This window comes from Phalangium opilio, unplaced genomic scaffold (genome assembly GCF_054372755.1).
Source record: "Phalangium opilio isolate 3A_F unplaced genomic scaffold, DU_Popi_V2 ptg000053l_1, whole genome shotgun sequence".
NCBI lineage: Eukaryota > Metazoa > Arthropoda > Arachnida > Opiliones > Phalangiidae > Phalangium > Phalangium opilio.
This window is the reverse complement of record NW_028324172.1, coordinates 1,495,216-1,513,146: the sequence shown is the minus strand read 5'-3', so window position 1 is coordinate 1,513,146 and position 17,931 is coordinate 1,495,216. Positions and strand designations below refer to the sequence as shown.

General features: G+C 36.7%; 1 protein-coding gene and 1 long non-coding RNA gene across 2 annotated transcripts; both read right to left on the bottom strand.

The window, feature by feature from the left end:
* Window positions 1-4,863: 4,863 nt before the first annotated feature.
* LOC149672356 (uncharacterized) lies at window positions 4,864-5,775 on the bottom strand. The gene is made up of 3 exons (XR_016367127.1): window positions 5,618-5,775; window positions 5,388-5,551; window positions 4,864-5,320 (listed from the first exon to the last, which is right to left on the bottom strand). It is a non-coding gene; the product is annotated as an uncharacterized LOC149672356 (long non-coding RNA).
* Window positions 5,776-12,455: 6,680 nt separating this feature from the next.
* LOC149672355 (uncharacterized) lies at window positions 12,456-13,354 on the bottom strand. Its single transcript, XM_089840161.1, has 2 exons — window positions 13,315-13,354; window positions 12,456-13,237 (listed from the first exon to the last, which is right to left on the bottom strand). Exons 1-2 carry the CDS (start codon window positions 13,352-13,354, stop codon window positions 12,456-12,458), a joined length of 822 nt encoding a protein of 273 aa, XP_089696287.1.
* Window positions 13,355-17,931: the final 4,577 nt, after the last annotated feature.

Here is a 17,931-nt window from a genome sequence, read left to right as displayed (position 1 = left end):
AAACGAAACCTATAACTAATCCGACAGGTTATAAAATATTCTACAGAACAGTTCAATCTAACAATGTACCGAAAAGATTCATAAAAAACCCTGCTAGACTAAGACTGATCAATTCAATATTGTTAAACACACCACCTTCCAGTCCGCGAACTTGGATTCATGTATAATTAATTATTTTGAAATAAAAGATGATCACCTAACCTATACATATTTAATTGGAACACACGCATGACGATGGACGGATGCATATATATAGCAGCCACTTATTTAACAAGGCTTGCAACATCCTTTAACGCCAGTCCTAAATTTTTGACACTCCTATTGATTATCCTCATAATCCTTGTAATTAAATTGTCGGATTTTACATTTTGGTATTTCATTAGATCGAAAGGTAATTATACTTTAAATGGATAAACTGGAGACTATTCATTATGATATTTCAAATTCAGGAGGTTACGCTGGTATTGTACCGTTGTATCGCTCTGCGCGAGATAAAGGCTTGAAAGTGACTATAAAAAATGTAAAAGATTTTTTAAGTCGGCAAGATGCATACACTTTACATAAACCCGCACGATTGAAGATTAAAAGAAATAGAACGATAGTTTACGGATTAAATCATCAATTTCAAATGGATCTTTGCGACCTACAGAAGATAGCGAAGTATAATAATAAAAATCGTTATCTCCTTTGTTGTATCGACGTTTTCAGTAGAATGGCTTTCGTGAAACCTGTTAAAGATAAGCGGGGTGTGACGGTTGCCTCTGCCCTCAAGAAGATTTTGGATAATGGAAGAAGCCATATCCCTAATGTTATTCAAAGTGACAAAGGCTCAGAATTTTTATCACATTTTGTTCAAGATGAGTTAAAATCACGGAAAATTAAGTTTTTTACGACAAATTCAGAGGTTAAGTCAGCCCTGATAGAAAGATTTATTAGAACGCTTCGATCGAGGTTATACAGATATTTTACCTATAAAAATACGCTAAAATATGTCGACGTAATTCAAGATCTAGTTAGTGCCCATAACAATTCGTACCACAGATCTATCAAGTGTAAACCAATTGAAGTTACCGCGGGAAATACCAAACAAGTTTGGCTTACTCTTTATGGTGATTTGGATTTAATAATAATAATAATATTTTATTTCTTCTTAGTTAATTTTTACATTTATTAATTGTCGGCTAAGCCGTTATCGGCTTTTATGCCTGCGTTTGCTTAGAATGCAGTACCCAATAATTTAGATGGTTATTGCCGTTAGAACAAATTAGTACAAATATTTATACATAATAAAAGATAGAATAATAATAAATAATAACAATGTATATAGTATATAATATAGTATACAATACACTAATTATTAATTAACAATAATTAATAACAATATATATAGTATATAACATAGTACATAAAGTATAATAATATATTAAAAGATAGAACAATAATTAATGGTGTTACAGTATAATAAGCTAATTATTCAGTATCGAGGCTTTCGCTAAGGCTTTAAATTGCGCTAGACTAATAGAATTTGGGGGGTTTAGCATGTTATATAAGTTGGTACCTTTACAGAAGATTGAGTTCAATTTTATGGATGTACGGGCTTGGAGTACTTGTAGTATGTAATTGTTCCTTGTAAAGTACCGGGAGAGTTTGCTTTGTTCAAAGGGGTTGTAGATTAGTGTTCCCAGGGATCGAAAAATGTATACTAGCATACAATAGTCATAGTTGTGGAAGATTGTGAGAATATTGAGGTTTTTGAAAATTGGCGACGTATGGGCTAGGTATTCAGCATTTGTTATTGTTTTATGGCCCTTTTCTGGATTTGTAGTAGCCTATTTAGATTGCTTTTTGAGGTGTTGCCCCAGACTGTCACGCAGTAGCTTAGGTGAGTGTATTAGTGCTGAATATAGTTGTTTTTTTATCCTTGGGTTCAGGATTTTCCTGTTTCTATGAATTAAATATGAGCCGTATGTTATCTTTTTCGCTATGCTATCTATATGAATGTTCCATTTTAGGTGGGTGTCGAACCACAGACCAAGGTATTTGTACGTATCAACTTCCTTTATTATTATGTTTCCGAGAGCGAGATGATTATAGAACAGCCGGGGTTTGTTGGGATTAGAAAAGGTCATGTATACCGTCTTGTCCCCATTGAGGGCCAGGAAGTTGTCTGTGAGCCAGAGTTTTATTTTGTCCAGGTATAGATTAGTCGTGCTTACTATATCCTCTAGGTTAGGTCCTCCGACCAAAAGAAAAGTGTCGTCGGCGTAGAGTGTTAGGACCTCATCGCCAACAAATTGTGCCAGATCGTTCACAAAGAGGTTAAAAAGTAGGGGGGAGAGAACTGATCCCTGGGGCACTCCTCTATATACTAATTGTGTTTGTGAGAGGGTATCGTTTAGCTTAGTTTTTGTGGTTCTATTAGTTAGATAAGATTTGATCCATTTATGGCTATTTCCCCTAATTCCCAGAATGTCTAACTTGTAGAGTAAACGTTCATGGTTGACCGTGTCAAATGCCTTACATGGGTCTAGAAAGACACCTATAGCATAGTTGCTTGTGTCAATATAATCTAGTATTTTTTTATATACGCTGATAAGGGCTGTTTCGCAGTTAGAATTTTCCCTGAAGCCAAATTGTTTTGGTGATATTAGTTTGTATTTTTGACAGAAAGAGCTGAGTCTTGTGAAATAGCACCTGTCGAATATCTTGGCTAAGGTAGAGAGTACTGAGATGGGTCTATAACTATTGGGATTATTTTTGTCGCCTTTTTTAAACATTGGAGCTATTACAGCTTGCTTCAATGCGTCAGGATATGACCCGATATCAAAAGACATATTAATAAGGGTTGTTATTGGCGGGGCAAGCCACACCGCACACTCTTTAATTATCTTAGGGGATAAGCCATCATACCCTGCAGATGTGTCAGGTTTTATCTGATTAAGTATGGACATGATTTCCCTTTCGTCTACTGCCAGAAGGGCCATTGAGTTTGGTAGCCGATTAATGAGGTGTAGGTTCGTATCCTTAGGCAAGGCATTATGGTTAGAGGTATTTGTAGGAGAGAAAAAACTATTGAAGTCCTCTACTGATGTAGTAGTGGAGATATAATTATCCTTTCTTTTGTTTTTCCCGATTAATTCATTGACTAATCTCCATGTTTTTTGGGGTCATTGCTATGCTTGTCCAGTTCGTTTCGGTAGAAATTTACTCTCGCGTTTCGCACTAGTTTAGTACATTGGTTTCGTGCTTTTTTATAGTTATTTTTGTTTGTTTCATTTGGTCTACGTCTAGATAGTGTTTTTAATTTGTTCTTTTGTTTAATGGAGTCAATTATTGGTTTGGAGATCCATTTATGCGAGTCCCCTTTGTGTACCTCATAATACGGAAAAGAGTCAATATAGCCTTTAGTGACGCGGTTGATGAATGTGTTGTAGTCTGTATTGAGATCTTTATTATTAAGTAGAAGGTCCCAGTTGGAATTTGTGAGGTGGTTGATAAATCTTGCCTTATTAACAGTGGAGTAGTTTCTTATTCTAAGTTTTGGTCTAATCGGCTGGGATATATCATACGTAATATAAAGTGGGAAGTGATCTGTGATCTCTATTGAGGTTAAGACGGCTGAGTTCATTTGGAAGTTACTGTAACAGTGGTCTATCAGTGATAGAGATTGCACCCCTATTCTAGTGGGTACATTGATATGTTGGGTTAGGCCATAGCTCTGGATTAGATCTAATAATTTTGTTACGCTTGCATTTGCTTCCGCCAAGTTGATGTTTATGTCTCCAAGAATAATTTTCCTGCCAGTTGGTCCCCCACTATTCGCGATAGCTCCCTCTAATATGGTAAAAAAGTTATCTAATTTGCCACTAGGTGGTCTATAGATCACAGTTAAGGAGGTGTTGTCAACTTTAATGGAAAACATTTCGCAATCATCGTTCCTGACACATAATTTTCCTATAACTTCATATCTAATATTATGTTTGAGGTAGAACCCCACCCCCCTCCCCTTTTGTCCGTTCTTCCACAGCCAATGAATGTATAATTGGGAATCAAGTCTGCGTAAGTATCCCTGTACCATGTCTCAGCTAATGCGAAAATATCGATCAGCTCCCCATAGAGATCGATACAAGATGTCAATAAGTTTAGGAAATTGGCGTTTGCGCTTCTGATATTATTATAAATTATGTTAATCATTGATACTGAAGTTTTTACAAAACATTTGTGGACATTTTTCAATTGTAAATTAGTTAAATATCTATTTGGACGATTTTTTCAGAAGCAAAGTGGTACTTAAATGAGGCTCCATTTATCTCAATTGCGTTGGTTGCAATCCATTTATATCTATTTGGGGCTTTAGTTTTCGCAAACTGGCGTAGCTTGAATCTAGCTAATTGCTGATCTGAAGTAAAGTCGTGATCCAAGTAAATTCTTGTGCCTTTTAACAGGGTATTGTTCCTTAGTAGTCCTATTTTATCATCGTAAGTATCGGCTTTGAAAACAATATTTCGTATTTTTCCTGCGGTAAATGGCCCTTTCTGGAATACTTGATGCGGGACTACTCTTAGATTGGATTTTAAGTTATTGGACTTTTTGCGCGAGGTCGTTTCGACTCTCAGTTTCCCTATCCTGTAGACCCCTAATGACTAGTTTGTTTCTTTTAATAGAGACTTCTAGGTTTTCTAGGCGTAACCGATTTGCCTCCGCGTTTGCCTTTGCTCGTTGGTCGACGATTTGGAGATTGTTCTCCAAATCGTCCACCTTCTCTTTAATAGGCCCTATTTCCTGAATAACCTCTTGGATTTCTAATAGCGAGTTTTCTATTGCTGTTTGTCTTTCGTCTATTCGGGAGACCGTACGGTTGGTCTCTTTAATATTATCATTCATTTCACTGATTTCAGCCCCCCATCAAGCTACGCCTTCGATATTGGGGATATCGTGAGAATTTTGAATCAGATATTAAATCAAATTCAGAATAAGTTTGAACCTCCTTATCAGCGTAAACCCTAATTGAAGTTTGCATACTACCATCAACAAATAATTTTAAAGGCCCTGGGCTGGAAGAGACAAGAGCACTTTGGTCATCCTCAATCTTCGGCGAATTTTCTACGAGTTGTGTTTCTTCTTGTTCTATAATGGCAGAGAGTTCATCAGTGAAAATATCGTCTTCATTTATTGTATTTTCTGCTGTACAAAGTTATATGTTTGTCTCGTCGAAACTTCTTAAAATTGTCTCACTTTCATGACCAAGGAAAGTACTTGAAGCTTGACTCTCTTCCGTTTCCCTAATACAAGCAGTAGATTTATTTTTAATGTTTGTGCTCTGATAAAGTTTTATACAAATCATTATGAGATAGGCTTATTAAAAACAAATTGAAATGAATACATACATGTATCTTGTTTGTAATATACCCTAGTGCAGAACGTCTCTTTTTGCGTTGATATCTTGCGACCGACTTTTGAAGAAAAGCATCACTTGAAACACTTAGTGGGTTTAGACTCTTATTTGGAACCCAATCGGGGTTAGTTTTATCGAATAGCGCAGAAGGTTTTGCTTAAATAAAACATAGATTATATACTTAATAACAGGAGCAATTTGAATTAAAATCTTATCACTTACCAGAGAAAAAATGCTTAGAACAAACTCTAGTATTTTTTGTTACGACATCAGGGCCAAGGCTTAACCTTTTCAACCAAAGTTTACGACGTTTAGAGGATAATTCTCGCGTTGCCTTATCTTGGTTTGTTATAATACCGGGTATACTAAATAAACTTAACTTTTCCTTTTACTAATACTTTTACAGCTCTTTAAACAACAGGTCCTAACCATTTTATGAACAAACCGCCTTAAACAACCCAGTTAAAAAACTTAAAACTCCACAAAGATGGTGGCCGAAAAAACTGCCATTTAAAGACTAGACGCGGCGCTGCTAACTGTGGCGCGAAAGCAAAATTCAAAATGCGTGACGTCACCATATGTCTTTCTGCTGTCGCCATATTGTGGCACCGAAGAAACCAAGCTTTATTTTTGAAATCTATTTGCTGCCGACCCACAACCTGCATTTAGACAGTCACAGCAAAAGTTAACCGAGAATTTTGGGAGTTGGAATAAATCTATCTTCTCCAGTCGGGGAAAATGCCAAAAACCAGGTATAAATGGACCCACGAAGGTTTAAATGAGTCGGTCTGAAGTATAAATAAGCTGTTATTTATGCCTGTTTCATTTACATAAATAAATTCCGGTGGTATTGCAATTTTTTCATCGGTGTTCCATGTATTTCCTATGTAGTTTGTTTATGTTATTGACGAATAAAATACTATCTCAAGCTTCCTCACATGTGTTTGTACCTGATTCAAGGCCAAGTCATGGGTTAATTTGCTAAAGATGAATGCGAGTTCCTAGTTGCTCGCATGGCGCAACGAAACAGATTATTCGCAGACATTATGATAAGTCTGGCTCTTCCCTCAAAATCAGATTAAATACGTTGCAAAAATAGCCACACAATGATTCTGATTAGCTGTTTATACTCCAGGTGCCAATTAATGAAAATATTATGAGTTAGCCATTCACCACCCCCCCCCCCGCCCCCAAAACGTTTTTTTCTTTGGTCTATTCAGGCAACTTGGTCTATAGATGGTCTATTAAAATTGAAAATGATAAAGAAAATCCATTGATGTTGTGTGCTGTCAAAGATACCCCTCGAAAAACACTACTCTAATTGTTTTTTAGCATTCTAATAAATCCAGAAGCAAGCCACGTGTCTCGCCTCTTAGTTATTGAGTTCAAAGATGGCAAACGCAGTCCGATTTTACTCGGTGGTTTTAACGTTTAGTTGAGCGTTAATTTTATTTTGGTCTGTTTATACATTTTCTAAATGTCTCCATTTAACATTAGTTGTGCCTATGAAAGTCGCCCTCAAATCGCTCGAGGCGGCACGACTCCCATCGAATGAACCAACTCTGTGGCTTGACATGGTCTGTAACACTTCCATCGATAACAATTGCTTGAGTATGACGTCGTTGATGCTAAAGATCTGCCATCTTAGAATAGTATGAAAAATTAAACAGCTACAATAAAACTAAGTATATATTATCGAGATAACAGTAATTTAATTTATGGTCAAATTTAAGGCGGTAATTTACTCGGTAAATAGAGTTTTTAATAACGACGTTAACGTTCACATTTCTAAATTCTACTTCATCGAGCTGAAATTCAAAATTGATCGATGCAGTGAGCTTCTCCATCTAGATAGTATATTAGTAGTAGTTAATAGAATATTATTATAGACTACAATTTCATTACATTTTTTGGTGATGCCGAAATATTTGACTGAGCGTATAATTATTAGCATTCCCGAGTTTCATTGTAAAAGTATAACTAAAACTACAGCGGCTACTGGCAAGAATTCATTGACGATATTATGTATACGGGCACATGGCTTAAGCCTCTGGTACCATCCTAGCACACATTGAGTAAAAATTCGTCTGCTAACACTGTTAAAATATAAAGAACACCTTCCGTCGTTATTTTTAATTCCGTATAAAATCTACAACAAGGTTTTAGTGAGTAGCCCCTCGATGATTACCCATAATGCCCTTCCATTCTAAAAACGTAGAAGAAAGTCAACAATGAACGAAAGTTCTCAATTGTGAGTAGCCCCTCTACGCTCTAAAATGATAAGACTGCCCTCTAAATAACCCACAATCTCAATCCGTTTTAAAATCACCAATGTGTTAATTAGTGAGTAGCCCCCACGTGCTACCTTTAACGGTACTAAGATGTCGACACGTAACCTCTATCTCGCCCTTTATCTAAATTCCTTCAAAATAACCAATGAAAATCCCTACTGAACGAAAATTATCATTAGTGAATAGCTCCTCGACGCCGTGTAATTTTCTAAAACGTGAGCTCAGGTACGTACGTAGATAATACGAAAGCACCTGTTGCAGATAATATTCCTATTTTTCCACTTGTTCTTGAAAGTATAATATTGCTGGAAATCCATTAATCTATAGACGAAACCTTTACTCACAATGTACTAGTGTCCTCTAAGAAAGGTCTCATAGTATACTAAAAATAACATCATGAAAATTATTATAAGGATGTCCTCATGCTCCGCTTGCTATCAATATATTACACCATGATTATGAGTAAATACTAACTGATACTAACCAACTTATTTTGGTATTATATATTTCCAATTAGGCCAAAAAATATAATCTATAACTTTCACTTTTCGAAGACTTATAGAATAAATTATATACTTATGGCCGAATTGTCAATACCGACTTAATGACGAAACAAACAATTCCAGACACAAGCGTCAGTAAACAAGAAACGAACACGTTTTTGCCATTGTTCTCATTGTCACGTCGATATTTTTAAGGGCAAGTCGGAACAGGCTGATTCCTAAGTGAGACGACGGTTGGTACGTAGGTACGTTTAAAGTTAAATTAAATACTTTGATTATTAACGTGGCATGAATTTTGATCCGCGTCTCCCACATGGAATTACGTCATCAATTCCGGTTTGTGCATTAAAAGGAAATGTTTGCAATAATTTTTCTTAATACGAAAGCACACTATAAAATATTTGTTTGAAAACGTAGCTTAGCTATCTGGACTGGATATTTGAAGTTTCATAGTGTTATGCATTTTTTTTTTCAAGTATATACTTCACAAATTACGTTAAATTTTACCAAATCAATACACAGTGTTAAATCATTGATAGCCATAATATCAATTTTCTATAATATTATTTCTACCATTATAAGTACGGTCAGAAGTAATATAAGGGGACTAGAGGTATTGAGGTAACCAAATTCTTCACTTGGCGAAAGGGAATATTCTTGATAACACGCCAACGGTTGGCCCTCTGGTATTGGTTTCTGAGTTTTCCCTCCTAAACGTGAGACGCTCGCGGCGGTAGACAGCCGAACTAGATTGAAGCTCAGACATCCTACCCAGGTAGGTGGTCTGAGATTCAAGCACCCTCGTCCGTGTTCCGCGGCTATAGGATGAAGGGAAGGAGATAGGAAATTTTTTGGAACTAGACCAATTTTTTTCTCTCTAGCGTAAGCGCGATTGAAGCGGCGTAAGATCCTCAAATTTGTTCACTAATGCCAGGATCTATTACCAATGCTAGAGCTCTTTACTTCTAGTTTCATCCTACTTCTGATTTTAGCGATTTTAGACTACCAATATTGACGCCACGTCCCCGTAGCTCCTCCCTCTCAGTGCTACTCTATTCTAAGTATATAAATTTAAGAGGTATCATTGGGGCCCATAACTCCCAAGTTAATTTTTATGAGGATTTTGCGGACGGTCTATCACCCCTCTTAACTCTGAATCTTTTAATTGGTTGGTTTGGAATACGAGTGTGACGAGTTCCAAGGCGCGTGCAAGGTGCCTGGCGCAACGAGATATAATATTCGCGAGGTAAAATTCGTATACAGAATGATTAGTCAAGCTCATCTCGCAAAATCTGCAAAGAGACGTTGAGAAAACGTGTACGCAATGATTCTTATTAGCTGTATGCTTACCTGGTATAATAAAGGGTTTCGGCTTGGCCATGAATTGCTCCTAATAAATATATTTACTAGAGCATGGAGAAAGTAAGTAATTGTTTCGAAACTAAAGAAAAAGTACAATTAAAGCTAAGTATTTAATTTGAGAATCATAATGCGTATCCACAATATACTGAAATAACTTTTCTTCACAAGCAATTTACGTATTTCAAACCTAGGGAGGCTAATCTATAAACAGTAGCCAAATCCTTTTGCATTGTGATAAGTTACAAAAAAGAAACTAATGAAAGGGTTTCCATATCTAAAATATACCCTTTTCAAAAGGGAGACCCCAATATCGAATGCTTGTTATAAGGTTAAGAAGGAACATCCAGTGTGTGGATTATAAGACGCTAGATGGAGCTTCAAAGTACCAGTCCACCAAAGCTATTTTTTTCGAAGCCACATGATCCAAAGTCTTTGGATCCATCTAGCGGATGTTTCGTCTTATGAAAACAATATGTGCATACACAATATTAATATATTACCCCCAACTTTTGAACAGGGTCTATTTACTGCCTACATTCCACGCAGCTGTCTGTGTTTTTACGCGCTTGAAAAACCCCGTCACGCATAGAGATTGTTGGCAGAGTTACGTACTCCTTGTATATTTACTTTTGGCTTGCATAACTTTAGAAAAAAAGTTACTCTACATGAGCTACGACCGCTTACAAACGAAAGCAATTAAAAGTTTCGTATTTCGGAAAAACTAATTTACGGGTAGCTCCTACGTTGAACCTTACGCAATAAAGGGTGATTTTGTGTTTGGTAATTCTTCAGCCTACCGTTTTCAAAGAAGGGTCTCGAACCGAACGAATTGGCAATCCATTCAATGAAATAATTCAAAAAGCACACTGTTATTTGAAGTTTACCCTGTTACGTTTCGTGCAACACATGTACGCAAAATGTTATATATAAGCAGAACTATATAATACTTCATGATGTTGCATAACGAATGTATTAAGAGGGTACAGTGTGATCCTCACTTATATTATCAAACCCTATAATATTAATCAAAAATGTCTTGATTAGAATCCTAAAAAGTATCGTTAAGACTGAGGTTATCACTTGTCTGAAGGATCAGATATTAATTTTTCTTTTTAATTGAAACTTAAAATGCATGCTTAAGAAAAAACAACGTTCCATTACCGTTTTACGTTGAAATAAATTATTTTACTGGTAATCAATTTCAAAAATTTACTTATCTCGGCTTTTCGACCACAATTCCATTCCCCGAAAACATTTTATCATTACATTAATTACTTTTGGGAGAGTACGTGTATGGTTCAGCGTTTTAAAAGGTTCCTAAAGACGTTACATGCCCATTCGTGACCGGAACGCTTCGCAGTGGAAAACTTTAATAATTCTAAAACCAATGGCGCCAAATTCAATAGGGACAGTAAGATTTTTACTCGCGGTTTTGAAAAATGATGTAATATCAAGGGCACTTTAGTCAACCGTCGTATTGTTCTTTCTCATAGTTCAGGGCATGATCAGTGTTACTGCCCAATTTCTCTCTCGAGTTTCTAACAATGGTTAGAGACTATTTGATATGTCACGGCACAAGGTTATAAACATTTGTAAATTCTAAGTAGCACAAAAGGAAAAAGAATCCATTTTTTTATATTTTGATTTGAAATAAATAAACTCATGATAGTAGTTATAATGAACAGAAATTCAAGGGAATGGCACCGGTAATGAGCAGCAAAAAGAGAGGAAAGTTTGCTTCAAGTTAGCAGAGGGACATGGTAGTCCAGTTTACATCAATTCTCCCTGGTCGTACTAGTAGCAGGTTGAGCTATTGTTTGCTCAGGTCCTGTTAGTCTCGAAAGGGTTATATAGTCCACTGTTATTGAAAAAGGTTCAATTGAGGTTCAAATACGTACCAGAAGAGGTTCAATGTTCAAAAAGGTTTAAAAATTAACCCATAAAGGTTCATTTTTTAAAGAAGGTTCAATGATGCTTCAATAATGAACCATCGGAGGTTCATTTTTTTAAGAAGGTTCAATGATGGTTCTATAATAAACCATCGGTGGTTCATTTCTTTAAGAAGGTTCAATGATGGTTCTATAATAAACCATCGGTGGTTCATTTTTTTAAGAAGTTTCAATGATGGTTCTAAAATAAACCATCGGTGGTTCATTTTTTTAAGAAGGTTCAATAATGGTTCTAAAATAAACCATCGGAGGTTCATTTCCTTAAGAAGGTTCAATGATGGTTCTATAATAAACCATCGGTGGTTCATTTTTTTAAGAAGGTTCAATGATGGTTCTAAAATAAACCATCGGAGGCTCATTTTTTTAAGAAGGTTCAATGATGGTTCTAAAATAAACCATCGGTGGTTCATTTCTATAAGAAGGTTCAATGATGGTTCTATAATAAACCATCGGAGGTTCATTTTTTTAAGAAGGTTCAATGATGGTTCTAAAATAAACCATCGGTGGTTCATTTCTTTAAGAAGGTTCAATGATGGTTCTATAATAAACCATCGGTGGTTCATTTTTTTTAAGAAGGTTCAATGATGGTTCTATAATAAACCATCGGTGGTTCATTTCTTTAAGAAGGTTCAATGATGGTTCTATAATAAACCATCGGTGGTTCATTTTTTTAAGAAGGTTCAATGATGGTTCTATAATAAACCATCGGTGGTTCATTTCTTTAAGAAGGTTCAATGATGGTTCTATAATAAACCATCGGTGGTTCATTTCTTTAAGAAGGTTCAATGATGGTTCTATAATAAACCATCGGTGGTTCATTTTTTTAAGAAGGTTCAATGATGTTTCAAGAATGAACCATCGGTGGTCCATTTTTCAGAGAACCTTCAATGATGGTTCTATTTCAAATAAAAAAGATATCAATTAAAAAGCCGTTTATTTTTCATAAGTAGACTCATCAGTCTAGCTTCGCTACTAAAGTTCCGGTAAAGTTTGATAAATAACAACAAACTATATAGATTTTTTCCAGCATTGGTGACAAGGTCAAGGGAATACGTCCATTCAAAATCTTGAATTCCTTGACTCTCCCAATAGCCCTTTCAACGTGAATTCGTGCCATGGCAACACTACGGTTCTCAGAAAGTTGAGATGAAGTATACTGATACTGTTGTTTCAGAAACTCGGGAATGATGAGTGTAACATTTTTAGAAGCCACATCAAAACCGCGGTCTACCATTACAGCGTCGCCTTCATCCAGCATGTCTATAAGACCACAATGCATAAATAGCTTCTTGTCAGAAATTCTTCCTGCGTAGAGATTGGAACAGAAAGTTATGTGGCCCGAGGTTGCCATTCCAATGAGCGCCTTCGCTGTATTAACATGTTTATAAGCGCTAAACGATTCTCTTTGTGCTTCAGATGCTGAAGGCTTTTCTAGTTCGAATTCTGTACAATCGACGATAAGTCTCAATCCAGGATATTTTTCTTTCATTTTCTTAGTTGCCAGCTCATTTGTTCTTTCCAGCGATGGCCATACGGGTAAATGAGGAGCACACTCGAAAAGGAACAAAATCCACGTATTTACGATTTTAGAAACATAACCTTGTGATAGATTGTACAAATAGGCTAAATATTGCTCTGGGGTTCCTTGTCTCAGGCGTATAAGTGTCATGAAAAATTCCTCCATTGGATTTAGTTTCCTTGGTGGTCCCGGTTTCACAACTTGAATTAACTCTTTATCTGAAGTTTCAGTCACATAATTAAGTTTAGTACATTCGGGTAGCAAGAGTTGATAGAATGCCCAAAATACTTCGTACGAAGGAAAGCCAGTGAAATATTTGATAGCTTTATCGTCATTTACGAACTTTGTTAATGTAAAATTTTCTTTACTCCGAAGTGTAAGTAGTTCAATTTCTTTTCTTCTAAGTTCAACTTTACGTGGTCTATTTTGAGTATTTGGGGATTTCAATGATATCCCACTGCTTGCTTGAGAGTGAGACGATGATGACGAGGGTAAATCAGATTGGCTCTGTTCCTCTACAAAATCTGGTAATGGATCTTCGGGATTCAGGTCTGCTGGATGAATAGGCAGTACGTTAAGCTCCTCTGGATTAACATGCAATGCTCCCATTTCTTCCATTAGTTCGATTCGCTCTTTCGGGCTCATTTGAGAAAAAGCACCTTTCGGAAGCGTTTGGCTGGTGTTAGATTCAATTATTTCATCAATCATTTCATCAGTCACTTTCGTGTTTTGAAATATGGAAGGTATTGCAAATGGTTTAAGGTGCTTGCGGTGTAATGCTCCAGTGGGTAAATAGTCGCTTTTCAAAAAGTGTTTGGAGCATATAAGTGAGATTTTGAGATCGGGTGGCTTATTTCCTATTGCCGTTATTATGGCATGAAACCATTTTCGTTTCAGCTCCTTATCTTTCGGCAAAGTATGATAAGTAAGCGACGGATTGTTGTTTCGACAATTTTCTATAATGCAAGATCCTTTTCCCATGTCTAAAAATGTAAACAAATACGTTGTTGTAAAATTTTCATAATCAGAATACTTATATACTTTAATTAATAATTAAAATCATTTACTGAAAGATTATTTTCAATTTTAACCAAAGCAGCATGCCAAGGCTTAGCGAGTTGCACTACTTTAAAAGCATCAAAAACGTTATAAAATAAGTTCTTACCTTTAGGTAAGTGTTGAATATCGTCGATAAAGAAGTTTGGAGCCCGATTTAGTCCTATTTTATTATTTAATTCTAATAATAATGCTGAAATTAACTTCAACGAGCTTCAAACAGGGCTAATTTTTGGTCAGATTCCCGAGAGTCAATGACGGATAGACGTCACCAGATTTTAGCGACATTTGGTTGGCTCACCGATTACAGTAGTTCTCTAAGTCGCCGCTATGGAGGTGGCGCTGATCAGGAATAAGGCTAACTGCACCCTCGCCAACGCCCTGACAATTTTCAAAAAACAGTTTCTTCTCGTCACTCTCGTGTCCCATCATCCCTTGTGTAGTTTTCGTACCGTACTGGTTTTCCCCTACTTTTTTCGCGGATTCTCGAGTTTTCGATTGCAAGCAACGCGCGGTCGTGCATAGTAGGAGTCCGCCATTTTTGGTCCAATTGATTTGATACAAAATAGAAAAGCGCAATTGGAAATAAATACCCAAGATTTGGATAAATGAACATTTGAAGGTAACTAATCTTCCAGTTAAACAAATATGACAATAAATAGTAAATTATGGGACTAATATTAATTTTTTTCTCCAACATGTGGTACTGCATTGTAGAATCCCGCCATTTTTTGGTCCTCTAAAATTTCGCTAAGAAGAAAACAGCCGAACCGGAAAGAAACACGCAAGATTTGGAACCGGGGACATTTCAAGGTAGAAAAATTATAATATATTATTTTAATTTTTTTAGGTAATATGAGAATAAGTAGTTAATTGTAGAGTTGTGCTTTGTATAGAGTGATTTCGGAAGAGAGGGAAAAAGACAGTTATCTCCCTCCCACTGGGCGGGTTTTTGTAAGAGGGAATGCTGTTTCCCCCGAGTAGCGGGAGGACGCTGAGCTAAGAGTTAAAAGCGTATGACGTTCTCACACGGGTAGACAAATGACTCTATAGTGTGTTACCACGAACTTTGTAGTGACGTCACATGCTTTTATCTCTTACCTTATTTTCAGGCGACCATATTGGCAGTCGCGACACGTCGTCAGCTTGGGCAATACGAATTCGGGACCCAATATTAACGTCACAGTTTCCTCCCCCCCCAGCTTCGCGGTAGCACACTATAGGGAGAGGGTGTTTGTAAGGGAGGGAAACATCGGGGAGCGTTTGTAGGCGCGATACTGAAATTCCCTCGTTTTGGGAGATGACACCGAAGTAAGAGATATAAGCCTGCGACGTGCCAAAAAAGGGTCTGCCCTCTCCTTCGAGGGGCAGTTCACATCCTTGTTTAGGTTGCACCCTGGCCTGATTAAATCTGCTTTCCACAGTACATCGATTTAAAAATGAATAAATATTTCGATTAATTAAATCTTGTTTAACGAAGCACCCTGCAGTGAAGTGAATTGTCCCTCGCTCTCACTATTGGAAGCTAACAACTGCCTAGGGGGAAGAGATAGTCTGACGTCACGCAGCCCCACTCTGGTTGGCATTTTTGCGTGTAGAATACTGTTTCCAACCGTTAGGGGGGATGAAACTCTAGTAAGAGATAGAAGGGTGTGACGTTTCAGGGTCAGAACTGTTAGCTCCCTATTGTGGTAAGTGTAGTTAGATCTTAATTTAAATAAATTCCTGGTTTGAAATTGGTTAGGCTTTAGCAAGTAGGGGTCTTTCCCTATCCTTTGCTGTTTTATGTAATTGGTAATTTGTTGAGAGGCTATTATACCATAGATACTTTTCGTTATTGGGTGTTTAATAGTTGTTCATTCTGCTTAAACGTGTGGTGGACGTAAATCCTTCACTAATTATGGAACAGACCATATTCAAATGCTCAAAGTGTGGAAGCAAAAGATCTTCACTCCAAACATTTTTATCCCACATAAGAAATCTTCATAGCCATGAAGCCAACTTAAGAATACAGTGTTGCATGTCCAATACAAATTGCCCTAATGTTTACAAAACGTATTCTGGTTTGAAAACGCATATATATAGTGTTCACAAAAATGAGTTTAGAAAGAGAAACGCTCTATGTTTAGAACATAGGCAAGATATGCTGCAAGGTGGTGGTGATTCTGAAATTCACGATCCAGAATATGAGTTTCCATTGTCCAAGGAAGAGCTATATGCAAACACATGTGCATCGTTAAATCAATTAAGCAATAACGCGCTTCGATTTTTGCTAGAAGTGCGGGAACTGCACAAGTTGCCCATTACTGTTGCGCAACAAATTTCGACTGGGGTTGCTAACCTTTTATCACAAGCCCTTGAAATAAAAACTACAAACGCCAGTGATTCAAGTGTTGTTGTTGAAAGCTTTACCAAAAGCATTAGAAATCCTGAAGCATTACGGAAATATTGCACAACTAATCTACATATGCTAGAACCAGTGGAGTATAAGCTTGGATTTTCGAAGTATGTTGGGCGAAGTGGCTTACAAAAAATGGAGACTTTTCAATATGTACCACTTCTGGAACTTTTAAAATTATTGCTAAGCAAAGATGACATAAGAAATGATGTAACACGGGAAAGGACTTATGAGGACAAGGAATATTTTTCAGATGTAACAGATTGTTCTAATTTTAAAAACCACTCGCTTTTTTCGAAGATGCCAAATGCACTACAATTGCATCTCTACACAGATGAAATCGAGGTGGCAAACCCGTTGGGTGCCAAGAAAGGTGTTCATAAGCTTAGCATGACGTACATGACGTTAGGGAACATGAGTTCCAAGTATCGTAGTAAGCTCTCGAGTATATATTTGTTAGTAGCTGTTTTAAATACCTCCCTTGGCGAACATGGAGGTTATCATAGGGTGTATCAACCTTTATTGGATGATATTCTTAAGCTCGAGACTGAAGGCATAATTGTAGGAAATGAAACCTATTATGGAAGCGTTCTGACAATAGCCGGGGACAATTTATCTAGCCACGCTTTAGCTGGTTTTATGAAATCATTTTCTAGAGGGCGCGTTTGTAGATTTTGCATGGCATCTCACGAAGAAATAGGAAGAAAATTTAGGGAATCTGACTTTGTATTAAGAACTGAAAAGGTTATAGATTATCACGTTATAAACGTTGAAAAAAATCCTCGAAATTCGTCCCTATATGGAGTTAAAAACAAATGCTGTTTTAAGCAACTATCTTATTTTGAAGTATCGAAATCCTTTCCACCAGATTGCATGCATGACCTATTTGAAGGTATCGGTCCAAAATTTCTGCGCGCTCTTTTAATGAAACTAGCAAATGATGGACTTCTTACTTTAGATGTAATTAATCAAAGAATTAAATCTTTCAAGTATGGTCCTATCACTAAAACGAAAATTCCGAGTCTTCTCTCGGAGACGGTTATTCATGGGAAATCTAACATTAGCGGATCAGCTTCTCAAAAGCAGTGCTTTTTCCAGTTATTTCCTTTGATGTTTGGAGATCTTGTTGAGGAAAATAATAAAGATTGGCAGTGTCTTCTAATACTAAGCGAGATATTTGAAATAATTTGCTCTCCGGTGGTTGAAAAGGCATGGATTCCGCATCTAAAATTAATAATTGAAGACTTTCTTTTCCTTGCTGCTGAACTTGGCTTTGAAATTTTCATCCCTAAGCTACATTACCTTATCCACTATCCACGGCTAATGTCAGAATTTGGACCTCTTATTAAACTATGGTGCTTGCGTTACGAAGCGAAGCACCAGTATTTTAAAGAAATCGTAAAGCGATGTAGGAATTTTATAAATGTTCCCAAAACTGCAGCGAACCGCCACCAGTTT